The sequence below is a fragment of the Gymnodraco acuticeps genome, unplaced genomic scaffold, assembly GCF_902827175.1.
Source record: "Gymnodraco acuticeps unplaced genomic scaffold, fGymAcu1.1, whole genome shotgun sequence".
In the NCBI taxonomy this organism is placed as follows: Eukaryota; Metazoa; Chordata; class Actinopteri; order Perciformes; family Bathydraconidae; genus Gymnodraco; species Gymnodraco acuticeps.
In genome coordinates this window covers 1,938,132-1,955,497 of record NW_022992187.1, presented here as the reverse complement: position 1 = coordinate 1,955,497, position 17,366 = coordinate 1,938,132, and the positions used below count along the sequence as shown (strand labels likewise).

The window sequence follows — 17,366 nt, the reverse complement described above, 5'->3', positions numbered from 1 at the left end:
TGCGTGTCGACTCGTCAGCAGCAGCTGATCTCTCTCTCCTGTCAGATTAGACTTCACTCGCGTTTATGTCCATATTGATCAGATCCAGCTAGTTCTAGCTAATGATATGACTACCTGCGTATTAAAAGACACCTAAACAATAAGTGTCGCTATGCAACTGGGTGAGGCCACAAAGTATAGCGCAGCATTATGCATTTGTTTACATGCCCACCGGAACCCCGAGGCATTACCAACAGATCAACGCACAATCAACCCATACAGGACATCTCTTTCTCCACATTAAGTGTTAGACATTATAATTGACTATTCTTGTCCGTCACATACTCTTCTTGTCTGTCACATAAGTGGCGCAAGTTGCGCAACTGATGTGGTATTGCGCTAAATGGAAATTATTTTGAACGGACACTTTGACCAGAGAGATTTCGATTATGTCTTCAGCATATTTTACTGGTCGTAGTCCGGTAATTACCGGCTAACGGGAACTCTGGTGCTGCCATTATGTACGGCGCCCGGGGAGCAGTGTGGGGAACGGTGCCTTGCTCAGGGACACCTCGGTAGCACTTGCTCTTTTCGGGACTTGAACTGGTGACCTTCCAGTCCCTATGGACCTTGCCACTGTTGTGAGTTTTCATAGTATTCTTTAATACTTAAAACGAAAGTTAGTTATAATCAAATATAATCAATTATATTCTTGTATAACCCACAATGAAAATGCTTCATATTTTAGGTTTTTCTATAGTTACAGTATAAACAAAACAAAGTGGTTTGTTTAGGTTGAGTGTGTAAGGTCTATGATTTATGGGTGTCTCTGATAAGAGAGTAGGCCGTTTTCTCCCTCTCCTCTGGCAGCAGTTCACAGGGAGGGGGGCTCCAGGCTTAAGGAGAAACACATTAGAGGCCTCAAAAAGTGGTCATGTCCTTTTTACACTAACATGGGAAGGTGTGTCTTATGCCATAAGCTATGGAACATGTCGGGTCATGTTCAGCCCTGTACAGTAGAAGCCATGCCCAGTTTTCCACAAATTGGGTGTAGAGGAGGAGTTTGTTTTTTTGGGGTTTCGTTCCGGTTTTTTGAGCATAAAGAGACTGGTTTTTTGAGAGAGCGCGAGAGAGAGGGGGGTTTCCCCTGGTAGACTCTCTCCCGGTAGGCTTTGTGCTTCAGAGCTGGGTTAATAGCTCTCTGTAAGGTCCTCTCACACGTGGTAAATATCTCTCGAATTTCTTGGTTGTTGGCTGAGTGGAATGATTTGATGAGAGATGTGTTTGTGAATATTATAACCCGCGACCTGTGAGGAATCTTCCTCCGAAATATTGGCGGATAGGAATGGGTTTTTGAATGTTTATCCGCCGTCTGTGTCGGAAAAAGTGTATGAATATTATAATCCGCGACCTGTGAGGAATCTTCCTCCGAAACCTTGGCGGATAGGAATGGGTTTTTGAATGTTATACCCGCCGTCTGTGTCGGAAAAAAGGTATGAAACTGATGTGAATTGATTTGGTGAATGAAAAGTTGAATGCGCTTTTTATTGTCACCGGTCTTTTTATGAGGAAATACCTCTAAATTCTATCGGGAGATTTTAAAATGTCACAACTGAATTGGGCAGTTGAAATTAAAGATTTTGGTAATAAAGGTAAGACTGTGAATTCAAGTTTCATATTAGAACATGATCACAGCACCATTTTTTTAGTATGATTATAATGTTGTAAAGAGAGAAGGTAAAAACCCTGTATTAGTTTGGACCTATTTTTCTTCAAATAAACTGATCCCACCTGTTGGACTTGGATAACTTAAAAGACAACCTGTGCACTCCTCTCCTGCTTCAAAGGTAAGACTGCACCCTGCCACACTCACACTTAGGTAGGACCACACTCCATTTACTGATATCAAAATCCTTCGGGATCCCTTAAACAGATTAAAAAAGAGTTGTCTGAATTGAAACAGCAGTTAATTGAACCTAGGTTCTTCGGGGAGTTATAGAGGTGAGATCTTGCTGACGTTGGTGGATCTGAGCCAAGCAGCAACCTTACATAGACTCAATAACTTCGGAAAGGTCAATTAGTAGGTCAGAGTAATTTACCGGAATAAATTATCAGGACCTCGCCGACTCTAAACACCACTTAAGTACACTTAAGCACTTTAGTCTGCAGGTTTTAAAGTGCTTTATAAATAAAGCTGTATTGTATTATAAGTAGCAAAGTTAGCTATCATTGAGTGCTAGAAGTGTCAAGTGTTCCACACTCAACTTTTTGGTACTCATAGTGCATTTTGTCACACTTTGCATTGTGACTTAATAATTCACTTAAATAGCTCATGTAAGTACATAAGTATGAACATTTTAGACACAGAACAAGTCAAACATTGCCTCTCCTCTTTGCTCTGTTTTTGGTCTCCGCCTCCTAAGGCAAACATCTGTCTCTTTAGCAGCTGTATGCTCAGCTTTGTTCAGCCAGACTATGTCTGTGTGTCTGCTGCTGAGCAGGGGGGGCACAGTGGGGGTCATTTACTACAGATGGCCAGTGGTTTGTTGTTATCAGACAAACATGTGTTAACTAGTTTGAAAGGGGTCTGACCAAAACAGTTTGAGAACCACTGTTTTATATTCAGTTTCATTTATGGTAAAAATGCATTACAATATCAGGACATTTTATTACATTATTGGCCAAGTTATTAGATTATTGGACACATTTTTACATTTTCAATCAGGTTAAAGCGAGAATTTAAAAATATAACTATTAGGTGTTTACATTGTTGGTATACTTTTTTTTTTATTATTGATTATAGCGCTATTGACTGTGATATTTGTGTTTGTTTATGGAGAGCATTGGATTGATTTCTAAATAATAATAGAAACAGATTATGCCTAATGCTGCATCCATCAGGCTGAGACCCAGAGCACCCAGAATCCTGTGTGCTGTAAATGTAAAGTAACATTCCAATCATTCAGTATAGATGATTAGCTAACTACAAAGTGATTACTGTAGCATTGCCTATTTGTGGAAGTGCACTAATGTTTTGTTGAAGGGGGCAGTATATAATGTCATTTTTACAGTATTTCTGAAAGGAACACAAATAAACTAATCCAAATGTACACAGATTTCTGAATATACAGTGTGTGTGTGTGTGTGTGTGTGTGTGTGTGTTTGCTCTGACAAAAACACTAACTCCCTCTCCGTGGGGAAGAGTCTCTTTGCTCTGCTGTCAGATGATAATCAATAACCCTCTCAGCTGCCCTCAGGTCTGTTCTCAGAGCTCTCCGGTCACCACACCCAGGCTGCATCTCACTTCTCTTAACCTGTTAAGCCCTGAGCCTGTTTTTCAGGTCTCAGGTTAGAAAATGACATTCCCAGAACAAATGACCATATCTTCCCTTCTAAAATGGTTAAATTAATAATCTTTTTCTCAAAGTAATGATAAACCTGTGAGTTGGATGTAGAAAAGTCAGAATCAATATAGATGTTTTTTATTTTAAAGAAAATTCAGATTGAACATAGTAAAAAACTGTAAATTATAGTGTCCGTCCAAAATTTATTTTTTACTTATAGTGAAAACTACCCTTGGATGATGGTAAGGTAGACTAAAAGCTTTAGGAATCCAAAGTACAACATATAATAAGTACCCTGTATCAAAATTGATGCAAAACAAGTTAAATCTGACCTTTTTAGAGGGATTTAGCTAAATAAAACCACTTCTGGGGTCATTTGGGTGGATTTTCCATATCTCTGGCCCCCCTTGGTCGATTTAAATCTCTTTATAACCGCTAGAACCAATGGAATCTAAGGGGAATTTCCCCACACACACATGGTAAAAAAAAGGTGGGGGCTTTGTGCATGCAGGTTTGCATCAGAGTGAACCTATCTCTCGCTCTGACATCCGGAAACGGAAAAGCAGGTTTATTGCTCATGGATTATCAGAAATCTTTTCAAAGGGACAGACACATTGGATTAACCTATGGATTAACTTCAGCAGCGTTTTTATCGTTTGAATGCCATTGAAGACCACTTTTGACCAGACAACGACAAAGGTAAGCCATGTTAGCTTTTTTAGCCACCTAGCGCCACATGTTTTTGTTTATAAAGTCGCGAGAGTGAGTGACAGAGTGATAATGTATGTACCTATTGATTCTGTGTCATCTCACGATGCAAATCGATGTGTTGGATGTGCAGAAAGGATAAATAATAAGGTTTTACGAGTGAGTTTCGGTGCAGTAATCTGTTAGCATTTTTCGCTTGTTGCTAATTCAGAGGCTCAGCGTTAGCATTGTGGGGTTTTTTTTGAAAAAAAAATGAAAATGATCAGTTAGATGAGTTTCTTCCCGTTACATGGATATAAAACATTCATAGTTTATTAAATGTTAAGATGCCCTCAGACACTGTTTCCTGCAAGATGTTGCGGGAGGGCCCCGGTACCGGGGTCTCTCGGGCTTAACAGGTTAAAGGTCACCTATCATGCTATTTTTAGGCAATAGCATAGCTCTCAGATATATACAAAAATATAAAAAACATGTCTATGAAGTGTTTTGATCAAAACACCAAACAGATGCCCCATTCTAGCCTCATATCCCTCTATTTCTCTTCCTGTTACAAAAGTGCTGATTCTGGGTATAAACAGGTCTCTCTTGAGAATGAGACCCTGTGTCTCAATTAGATTTCCACCTGTATAAATAAAGGCTAAATTAAATTTTTTTAAAAAAGCTTCTTTTTTTTTTACTGAAAATAAAATAAAATAAGAGGGGGCGGAGCCTTAGCGGCTCATGCGGGACCTGGCAGATACTGTCTAAATGCTGCGGTGATTAAACGCAAGGATTATTAGATCAAGGATTATCTCTGAAACAGTATGGAGCTCAAAGGCTTTCTCTCTTGCCGGTTATACCACAAGGTGAGTTCCTTTTTATTTCCTTCTTCACACACATGCTCTGTGCACTACAGGTTAGCTCTGAGTGTTAGCGATGCTAATGTAAACACCGACCATATTACGTCCAAAAAAGTCGGGCATTGTTTCTGATAGCAACGTTTCTGATAGTGCTGTGGGTCCGCCGCCGATTTGACATCATATTGTATACACATATGTGTATATATGTGTGCACCGTTATGGCGTAAATATAGCCTATCTACCAATTGGATCAAATATAAAAGTCAGCCGAATTAGTGTTGATACTGCAAGGTGAATACGTGAAGAGAAATTGAAGATGTTGTTTAATTGCTGATATATTTATGATTCACGTCATGTATTCAGTTTCGGCGGCAGTTCTTCCTATTTGTCTAGAAGTCTTCTCATCAGGGCTCTATATCAATAAAGAACTACGGCAAATGTGTCATATTGAATGCAGCCGAACCGTGTATTACAATGCCGTTATGTGATGACTTTCAAAGAGAAAAGCAATCACACTCGGAATAAAGTATTATTATAATTAATTTTTATTTATTATTATAATTTTTTTTATTCGGATTTGACATCGCATAAACACCATATCCCAAAGTGCATTGCGGCTAAAACATCCAATCACCAAGCTGACGTAAACAGACGTAGGCAAGATCCGAGCTGAGGATCTTGCCTACTGTATGTCTGTTTCCGGTATTGTTTATGACAAATATATTTTGCTTTACACACATTCCTTCACATTTTAATTGTAATTTACATTAAAGTATTTCGTGAGGCCTTCTAAAATGTTTTTAAATATAACTAGGGTTCTAGTTGAAGAGTTTGTAAATTAACATGAACCCAAGCTGTATCCTGGCAACGCAATCGCACAACGTCACGTCCGTTAACTCCACAACCGCACACATGGATTAACATCGATTTAATACATTAATGTAGCCTTTGTTTATGCTAAAATAGGTGTCGACCAGTTGGGGCAACAAGAAAATCGGCGAAATTGAGTGTGACTATTACAAAATAAATAATTATTATATTAATATTGACAATAACAACCAACCATCGTGGTAGAGCATTTGCTGGGCTTTTCTGGGTATTTCTCCACTGGTTGGGTCATGTTAACAATACTGTGTAAATGTCACGTTTGAAGGGACGAAATCGTGACATCTTCACGTCTTGCTGTGATACCGGGTAAGAGAGTATTGTTGTATTCTGTATATTGTATAATGTTTAGATAATCCTCTTAATATAGTTATTTTTAACTGAGAATATGTATATATTGTCTTTGAAATTTGCAAAGTTTTACTTTATTTTATTATTAAAAAAATTCTAAAGTCACAGACATCTGTCTGTCTGTCTGTCTGTCTGTCTGTCTGTCTGTCTGTCTGTCTGTCTGTCTGTCTATTTAACTATCAGATGTTCTCTGTAAAGTGTGTTTGTCTGCTGGCGGCTGCATTAATGTGTGGTATTTAAAGTTCACTGAGCAAGGAACAACAGCTGCACCTTCTGACCGCCTTTTTAAATAAAGGTCTGCCTCCTCACACAGAGCGCTTCCAGAAGTCTACCTTAATGTCAGAGTGAAGAGGGGCTGCAGCCAGGGGGGGGGGGTGGGGTGCTTACTTGCGTATGTTGGGTAATTTGGACTATTAGCATAAATTGCATTAATTATCATTAATGAAATTAAAGCTTATGTAGATAATATTAAAAGATGGCTTTGGTGTTATTGAGGATGCCGTTTTAACCAGAAAGTGGCCATATTTTTTCTCTCGGTGGGTTGATTTTGACTACCATGAGTAGTGTTGCTACCATTGGATATAGATAGCACAAAATGGAAATTATTACCGCTGCTGTGGACAATTTTTCCGAAAAATAGGCAATCTGTCCAATCCAAATGACCCAGAGTCCCCTAAATCTTCGGAATTGACCAACAAATATCAGAATCAGCCCTACCAGAGTACAAATATGGCCACATTCCGGTTATAACGGCCATTTTTTATCCTAAACACATCGGAAATGGATTCAGCATCCTAAATAACCCCCAAAACCACTCTAAAATTCTCCAAATCGGCCAAGCCATTTTTTTTACTTTTGTCCACATAGGCTATAATGTCATTACTAATGCTTATTAGTGCAACTTATGCTCATTGTACTAATTGCCAGATATATGCGAGTTAGCATCCAGCAGTTTCTATGTGCTGGACAGCCTACTATACATTTCTAGCATAAAACTTTGGGGTAGTGAAATTGGGTATTTCCGGGTTCATAACAGGACTATGAGCTTGCAGACTATTAGGTTGATGGAGAAAATAAAGAAGAGTGAGACAGTGACGTACTGGTGTCAGTGGTGTCGTACTGGGAGTCCTTCTGCAGCTCGTACATGTCCACCTCCACCCTGGCTTTGGAGGACACGTCCATCATACTGTTGATGTTCTCCCTCGCCAGGCCCAACGCCATGCGCTCACCACGACCACATGCCGACTGATGGTCCAAAATGGCCGCTGCAGGGAGAGAGAGGAAGAGGGAGTTGTTGAGAAAATTCAGATCAATAGTTAATAAGAATGATACATTTCCTATTATTTGAAAAGCACATTTCATACGGATGCAGCTCAAAGTACTTTAACGATATATATCACACAACACAAGTCAAACAGGAAACAAGACATTCAAGTCACGTCAAATCTTCAAAACTTTTAGCATGCATGCAGCATACTGTATGTTCATGATTTAAAATATATCATGGAGTACAAGGAGGTAAAATAGGCAAGAAAATAAATAAAATAAAAACTAAATTAATTATCCAAAAGTTCAGAACGCAAAACTAAGTATTACGGTACAACAGTAGAAATAATAAATAAATAAGACAATATAAAAAATATGTTTTTAAAAATGTTGCATTTTCTCATAATAAAGACCTGGTATACCTGAATTATGAAATGAGAGTCAAAGGAAATCATAACCCCGAACAAGGAGGTTGTATGTGGGCGTAAAAAAGCATATTGTCCACTTACAGAAACGGCTTTGTTACAGCAACATATGCTGTATTATGTGGATAAGACTGTTGAACAATGCTTGTTTTTGATTGGTCCACATGACATGACATATTGATGATCTGCATGTGCAGTCAGTGCATGTTGGAAGTGGAAATGTCTACCTCGGGAGCCTCATAAGTGTTCAGATAGCATCTCTGTTTACTCTGTATCTGGTTGTGTGGGTCAGTGCTACAAACACACAGACAGGTCAACAAGGCTGGCAAGTGAGGAGAGGGTGGGGTTAGTCCACAGAGGGTCAACACTTGATCTCTTTTCTGTCCCAGAATGGAACAAAACACTCCAGGAAGATCTGATAAGAATAATTAATTTCAGCCCAGTCCTAGGAAGTAGTTTACTAGGAAGTAAAAGGTTCCTTCAGGCCATTGTTGTCTGGGTTTGTACTGCGGCCTTCTGATGAATGGAAATGTGAGGGATTTTTTACATGCCGTTTTCGGGTAATACTACTGACGGGCCAGTTTCGTAGCACCTGGCCAGCGCTCTGATGCATCAAACAATATTGCAAGACCTATCCAAAAGAGGCGTTAATGGGATACACTGACCACAAATTGAGAATTTAAATGGTTATTTTCTTGCTTGAAAACCTATTTTAACCTAATAAAGTGAACTAGACTACTATGACCAGGCTCACATTCCACATGACTGATGGCCAAGATGATCTCAAGGTACCCAGCCAACATCTCAGATGCAGATAAAAGAAGGACAAACAATTGAAGTTCATTTTGTTCTGTGTATAGCAAGAACTAAGCTGCAAGCCTTACCCCAGAGTTCCTGACCTTTTACAAAGTACTGACCCCTGACATTTGGTAAGATATTTTCCCTGGAACTTAATTAACTTAATTAACCAAGGTCCTATGAGTCCACAATGAGTTTCTCGAGTTCCTTATTAAGGAGGTCAAAAAGGTGTTAAGATCATACAATTAAAGGAATGATCTGGGACTTGTTGTTTTAGTTTGTGATAAACGTGTTCTCTAGGTTGATTCCTGTCTTTTTGAATCTCTTGACAGCTTATCAACTCTCAGCTATAAGCTTCACTAAAACATAATCTGGTATTTAAGTAAAGAAGTTGTAGAGTGAGTCAATTCACCGCAAAGACAAACCTCCTCTAAGCAGAAGGAGCTCTGCAGTCTTGAATTCATTTGACTCCTGGAGGAAGTGTTTAACTTGAGAAATAAATGGACTAACACGTTTCTTTGTTGCTTCCCACTTCTCACTCTGACCCAGGTCTGGACTCTGAGGCCATGGAGAGGGTGACAGATTCAACGAGACAAGACCAAACGGAGACTACACATCACTTCATGCTGTAGGTGTGAATGTGGAATCACAGTTCTGCAGTCCTCTGGTGGCCGACGTCCTTTAAAGGTCCCATGTCATGCTTTTCCGGTTGTTACCCGTCCCCTTGTGTGTTATGAAGGTTTTTATGCATGTAAACGGTCTGTAGAGTCAACAACCCTCAAAGTACACCCTGTAGCGAGTAAAACTCTAACACAGAAAAGACCTCCCCAAAACGCCTCGTTGGAGATTTCTCATTTTCTTCCTGGGTATCGCTACGTAGGGATACCCAGTAGCCACGCCCAGAGCTATGGCCGCACCCTCTGCCAGCCTTTCACGTAACAAAGCTTCCCAAACCTTTCAGCGATGCATGCCGGATATGTACAGCGTAGGGCACTGAAGAACGATGCTGTTCCTACTTTGTTTGGACCAGCGGGAGATTCGGGTACACAACCTGTAAGTATTCATTGTTGTTTGTGTATTTATGATGTTTAAAACAAACAAGGTATCTACCACGACTGTTTAAATGGGTAAACGTTTCTCGGGATGCTAAGTTGGGATCGCGGAGAAATGCTCTCCGCAGACCCATTCTCACAGCGTTATAAACCTTTTTCTTACTCAATATCAAGCCACACTTATTGTTTTTACTTCGGCTGTGAGTGTTTGTGTGCTCAGGATGAGTTTAGCTTGTTCTCCTGTATTTGTTTCGCCGACACGGAAGCCCTGTCTGCTCCTCACAGCAGCTCCTCACAGCAGCTCCTCACGAGCAGCTGCACGTCGCTTGACCATTCAGAGCACACTGGGCTCACAGGGGGGGGGGGGGGGGGGGGGCAGGAGCTCCAACAAGGCGTTTAGGACAGAGAGTGAATACACATACTATACAGAGATGCTGTTTGAGAAACCAATGTGAGTTTGTAAAATTGCACAGTATAAATCTATTCTAGTAGACCTCAACAATGGAATTATGATCAGTAGAAATGGCCATGACATGGGACCTTTGACAGGCAAAAAGTACACCACTGTGCTCACATCGTGTACTTTATACATGTTTGTGTCAGTGGTTTGAAGGATCTATAGATTTATCGCGGAGAAGACTTAACAACTTAACATTTGGTTCAACTGAAGAACACATTGTAGTGTTCAAACTGTTCCCTGAAGGATGTGGATGTTGCAGGTAAAACAAAGACACAAAAGCTTGGAGTCATCCAATGTCTCTTTTTTTAAAAGTCTTATTGTGTTTTACAAAAAATCAGTGTCCATTTTGAATCGATAGCCTTGCTGGTGAGGAGGCTCCACCAATTGAAAGTCTGCTCCAAGATTATCGGTCAACCTTTTGAGAGACTCTATGAATCAACCTACCATCAGGACATATTAACATTGTCTCTGACCACAGCCATGTCCTGAACAGTGAATATGAATTATAACCATCAAATACAGGATCCTAAGACTTAATAAAGTCCGACAATAAATACAGAGCTAAATCCCAGGACAAATGTACTTTAGAGGGTCTTCAGCATGTCCTCTTCAGTGATGGTAATGTCTGTCCCCTTGTATCTTGTCTTCATATGTGTTCTTGTTGATGTTGCAAGTGGAGCTGATGTGATGCAATACAATGTCAGAAGTAAGTGTTATCGTACCAAATGGCACAGTCAGTTTGGAGGATTTGCCAGGAAACGTTCACTTGATCCTCTGACCTTAAAGAGCCTGTGACAGCCTCCCAACAACTGTTTGCGCAATGAAATATTGGGCTACTAGTCATCTCGAACCGTCAGCTTAAAAAAGAAGGTACGATACCGTTCCGATAAATATCAATAATTTCGAACATCGCGGGGAAATTCCTTCGACTCATTTTGAAGTTTTGGGGGAAGCCGGAAGTGACGTCAATGCGGGAACGCTTCACTGTGCGGCGAGAGAGCCAAACACGGACAAAGTGTGTTGTCATGCGTAGAAATGGTGAATTACTGAGTTTAGGCACGTTAATAACGTTTTAATGAAGTTGACTACAGTATATTCATATTTGTCAGTGCTTTCATGTCAATTCGGCGAACATAAACATAAATGATCGTGGTGAAGATGATGATTAAATTAGGATTACAAATCGGTAGTGAGAGCTACTGAATTTCCTCCCGTAGGATGTGATATAAAAACAAATCGATTATTTTTGTAGTTATAAACTCAAGTGGATGAAAATACATGTATTAGTGCTTTCATGTCAATTCGGCGAACATATGATACATTAAATGATCGTGAGAATGATGATTAAACATCGTTTGTTTGAGCCGGTCTGCATTTCCTGATGAGAAAACAAACCGATGCTTTTTGTAGTTGTAGTACACCAACATGGATTAAACGTGTGGGTTTTTCACCACAATGTTGGGGAAATTAATGGATAAAATGCACAGATTATGATTATTATGATTATTCCCACTCCGATCGGGACACTAGGTCCACCGTTTCCCCCAGGGGCGGCGGGTACTGTAGGCTAGGGAAGGCTAAGCCTTCCCAAATATTTTTGTCACTGCATCCTGGTAAAAGAAAAATATAATGTATAATGTTTGTGTCTTTGACATTAGCGCTGCTATGCAGCCACCTGTGCCATGTACCACGAAGCCAGTTCAACAGACCCTGGATATGCTTGAGTTATCTTAACTAACCCTAACAAATGCGATCTCGCTAAACGGTCCTACGGCGCTGGTTATCAACTCGGTAAATCAATCCAGGGTTTCTCTCTCCAGCTGAGAACGCGTTCACGTGAAAGGGGCGGGGTTAGCTACATTGAACCAATCACAAACAGGGACAAGTGTACTGACAGCGCAGCGTCATACTTCATTAATGAAAAGTAAACTAATATTAGACAAATATGAACTTTAAACATCCATGATGACTTAAACATATAATCCAGGATACAAGCCACAGAGTTGCACCTGCAAGGAGAATACAGAACAACTGGTTAATAAATAAACTACAGTGTTTGAAAGAGTACAACAGTTTTATGATACTGCCCCATCTAAGACACCAGGGGATCTGACTTTATTACATTTGAGTTGAGTGTTTCGTCAACTTAATGTGTTGCTTAAAATAATACGTCAAGAAATCTAGACCGCAAACAAATTAAACAAAGCGAGTGCCTGTTTTTCCTGGCCAAGGTCAGGGTCCTTGAACACAACACGAGCCTAACGTGTCATCACGTGGTACATGTCTCGTCTGACAGGGGTGCAGTGCTGACGGAGAGCACCAGAACGTCGCTCCAGAACTTCCAAGCAGTACCCATAAGGAGCCGTACACATGCCGCAGTTTATGCCTGGCTGTGTCTTTAGTTGTAAGCCCAGTGATCTGCTCATCTGTCATACTGATCATAAAGTCAATAACTTTGTTGTTATTAGCATCTGGTTAGCTAGCTATGCTAACGAATATAAGAAGCTTTTTCTCCAACCAGTGAGGTAAAGGCACATCTTTATATGATCATTATAGTTATTATAAAAAAATAAGAGAATAAAGTAAACAGGTATAAAATACTATATGACAGTAAAAAAAAGTCGTTATTAATAAACAAGAATACAGTTTGAAAGGGGAGTGATTTGTAAAATATCTATAAAGAAAAAGTAAATCTGCTTACAGTTCTGTTTCATATGGATGTTGAGAGATGTATCCATAGATCTCCTAATGCTGCTCTCAAAGTGCACCAGATTGATGCTTTCAACTTCAACATTTAAAAACAAATCTTCCCGGGGGAGCATGCCCCCCAGACCCCCCTAGAGGAGGTTAGGTCCCCCCCCCCCCTTAAATCATGTCCACATGGATAGGAAACTAAATACATTTGCACACATCTTGTGTCCATATCTTTCTGTTTTGGTGGTCATGCCACAACCGTGCACGTGCATGCATGAGTCATGGTGAGATATCTGGATTAAGAGGTTGCTTTTTCTTTGCACAGCCTGAAAGAAAGGTGAAATGAATGGGCTATGATTGTTGTAATTTTAAGCAGAGGTCAATCATTTGTACGGCCCTCGGAGGATGTTGAAAACATTGAAATGGCCCTTGAGAGGAAAAAGGTCCCCCACCCCTGGTCTAAAGTGTCTATATTATACCAGCTTTAGTATATTTCATTTGTACACTACTATCTATAGTGTTTATACTGTACACATATATACTGTTCATAATGTACATTATATAGGTCCTATGTATTTTCTTATAATATACCAAACATTACACTGCTCATTCCTTTGCACTTCTGGTTCAATGATAACTGCCTTTAGTCTCTCAGTAGGCTACTCTGTGCAGTGACAATAACGTTGAATGTAATCTGATCATCCAATGACTTTAGGAAGGTTTGAATGTAGCTGGTACAACAGGGTGGAATAGCTGAAACTCAACCGTATGTTTAACTTCATTCAATGAGCAGTACGTCAGTGCAGTCGCTGCACCGGGGCAGTCTGTGTTCTTAAAGGTGGGGTAGGTAATTTTGGAGAAACCAGCTCGAGTGCGCTACAATTTGAAAATACACAACCAGAAAATCTGCTACTTTCTCACAGAGCCCCTCCTCCAACACACACGAACGCGCACATGACCAATGAGGGCACGAGATAAGTGTGTGCACAGATGGAAGGCTGACAGGCAGGTAGGCCATCCAGTTACTTTAGCCGGGCCGGCTCAGATGATTGGTCGTGCTTTTTACAGTACCACGGCTTCCACAGATTAAACATTTTTATGGATTTGTTGTCAAAGCACTTCAGATATTCATTGCTATCGGGATGTTAAGAGCATTCCATGGAATATAACAAAAAGTGTGTCTCGAGCCGGTTTCTCAAACGTACCTACCCCACCTTTAAGGAGCAACAAAGAGAGGCTTATTAGTCCATTCAGGGTCAAACTATGGAATAGACCTCCTCTCAACACTCGGCAGTTTTTTATTAATTATACATTTTCTCTGATACATGAGACATTTGTATGCCTCTCAAATATGACTACTACTGTATATTAACAGTGTTATTGATATGAATTATAATATGAATTTTGTTCTAACCAGAACCCCAACAGAGCTAACACAAAGGGGGGGGGACCGTTCTGCCTGGAAAGACAACCCCCCCCCCCCCCCAGGAGGAATCACTTCCCATCCATCAGCTGCTGATGTGTTTGATTTACCTTATCTGTTCAACTTCAGATGCTGTGATTTACTGTTAATGAGTTTGTTCTCCTCTCGTATCGCTAAAACCACACACTCACACACGGACACGCACATGCACACGCACATGCACACACACACACACACACACACGTCCAGGTAAGGCAACTAAAGGACTCTGCCTTTGAAATGAGTCTGCTCTGCATAAGAACCTGCTGACTGCCTCCCGGAAATAATTAAAAATGTTACCTATAAAATACCTTTACCAAGCCACCATGCTGAATCCTGAGGCCTGTACCAAGAAGCCAGTTCCACAGACCATGGATGTCTTTGTGTTATCTGGCTCAACCAACCCTAACAAATGTGATCCAGCCATCAGCTCCTTCATAAGGAAGTGGAAGGGGAATTTAGACAAATCACAAACATGGACAAGAGTGTTGTCACTAAAGTGGCATGTTTTGCAAATGAAGAGTAAACTAAAATACTAGACAAATATTGAGAACTTACAAGTTACAATCCCAGGCAAAAAGCAACTGCAAGTGCACTAAGGACAGCTGAGCAAATTGATAATAGATATACTGTAATTCTTTCATCCCCAATAATAAATAAACCAAAGTGGTAAGCAGTGATAATTGAAATGGTTGTGGAAACATTATCTTATGTAGGACTCATTTTTCCCTGTGCCCATGGATAACTCATTCTTACAGCTATAGATTGACCGAGCCAAAACGTAGAAAATCAGAAGGTAGCAAGGGTCAGCAGAACAGGCGTCATCCAGCCGGTGTTAATGACTGATCCACCACCCTTCAGTGTGGACAGCTTGTGAGGATAATGGATCCTCGGCTGCCTCGTGCTCTCCGACCTGTTGGACAGGTGACCCATGGGCAGCCAGAATTCATTAGACATGTCTGAATTTAGGAAGTCAAAGTCAAGACCTGATCCAGATGCACTTACATTATCTAGAAGAAGATACTTAGACTTGTATTCATTAAAACCAGATATCTATATTAGTGAAGGCTGTTAAACATCTCCTGAGAGATAACAAGACCCCACCTGAGGCAGAGAGGATAAACAGACCCCCCCCCCCTTAATCCTGTATATGCTGCTCTCCTCCCTGTGTTTGTCAGGATGTGTGCATTGATTTACTATTTTCATTAATGCTTTAGTTTAACTTATATCACATAATATCTGTATAGATGTTTGATTATTCTGCTTTTGGGGGTTTCCCTTTCCTGTGGTGTGTTAATAGGTTGTTGTGCATGTAAATGGTCTGCAAAGGTTAAAATCCCTGTGTTACCTCCAGAGGGAGTCGTCCCCCCCGCTGCCGGAAACACCTCCATTGCACTCCGTTGTTTACTTCCAGAACATAGTGAGATCACTTTTGTAACTCAAGCTCTATTGGCTGGCACTCCAGCACATTGTACGTCATATGCTAAGGGCGAGACGTCTCTAAGCAGTTGACCATCAGAACAGAGCCGGCCAGCTAACCAATCAGAGCAGACTGGGCTCTGGTTTCAGACAGAGGGTGAAAAGAGGTGCTGCAGCACAGGCAATATGAAAAAAATAAAGAATATTATCAAAATAGGACCTGTCCTCTTTAATTAGTGTGATGCTCTGGGACAAGCTTCTCTACACTAATCACCATCGGCCTGCGAACAGCAACAATAACTATTAATAAATAAAGTTGCTCTAAATTATTGTCACCGCCTCTGATTCCATCTGGGTCGCTTCTCAGCGTGAAAGCGGTTAATCTGATTGTTAGACGTGTGATTGATAATTACAGCTGAGTCATTATTGTTTTGAAAATGGATTTCTGCTCATGTGAAGTGCTGGTTACACATTCACCTTGAGTGTGTGCAGATTCTGTCACTACTTGTTCTTCTACGCACAACTTCTTCATTATTATTATAGTTCTTCTAATCTTTATATCTTATTATTATTATTTCAACCAATATTTTGCTGTCCGATAACTTCAGCCCACTTTCAGCTACAGAAACCATTCAAATATCAAAATATTCAGACTTTTCAGCACAACTTTTTCAAAATATTTTATACTTTTTGAAATATTCAGCTTTTTAAACTCTTTTTTTTAACATGGAACTCAATGGGAGGAACCTTCAAATCCTCTTTTAACTAAACCGTGCGCCAAATGCTACTCCTTCCACATACTTTCAGCTACAAAAACCATTCAAATATTAAAATGTTCAGCTCCTTCAGGACCTGTGTGCTATGACTTTTCTTGTTTACGACATTTATACTTTTCATTCCAACTTTAAAATGATCACAAGACCTTCAGCTATACAACTTGTTCTTCAGATTTGTCATATCTTTTACACTTTTTGAGATATTTAACTTAGCTTGGAGCTTGGTAAAGAGGCTTTCTTCAGATGTAACATTAGTGAGTATTGCGCAGCTCGTTAAGGCTAGAGTGTCTGATGTCACAGCTTAAAATTCACCTTGATCTTTTTGTTAAACTTGCCATAATTCCAAAACCCTACACTCCTGGGACATCATTTTTCATGAAGCATGTAGGAAAACCTCTCCTAGGTTGGAAAATTAAAAAAAATTAAGAAAAAATATTAAACAAAATGCCTCTTGAGGGCATGAAGTGACAACAACTTTCAACATGGCTCCATTAAGGCCAATTGTAAATACAGCCTGCTCTTTCCTCACAGCGGCAGCTGCACACCTTTAGTGAATCTGCTAAAAATGCCACATTATTCACCCGAAAGTACACAAAAAGCACACTTCAGACGCTCAGGGTCCTTCAGATGCTTCACGCGTTGAAATTTCACCGATATCCGCTACGGTTCTTCAACAAAACGTTCACATGTACTGTATGGATCTTAACAAATATCCGCTACAGTATATCAGATACCTCTACTGTAGATCTATCAGCTGTTTATTTTTTATTTCACATAAGTTCCACTGTGGCAGCTTTTTAATCACTGCTCCCCCTGGTGGATCCATGATCCATTGCAGCTGGTTTCATTATAATTAAATGTATTTATCAAGGGGGCGTATCAAGTCCTGCAGTGGGAGGTTTTCCTTT

At 40.2% G+C, this 17,366-nt stretch overlaps 1 protein-coding gene across 1 annotated transcript in view; it reads right to left on the bottom strand.

The window, feature by feature from the left end:
- LOC117539135 (glutamate receptor ionotropic, kainate 5-like) overlaps positions 1 to 17,366 on the bottom strand; it is a 358,516-nt gene that overhangs the window by 80,659 nt on the left and 260,491 nt on the right. Inside the window, exon 4 of the mRNA XM_034205164.1 lies at positions 7,207 to 7,371. Within this exon, the coding sequence (XP_034061055.1) occupies positions 7,207 to 7,371 (165 nt within the window). The remainder of the gene's footprint in view (positions 1 to 7,206; positions 7,372 to 17,366) is intronic.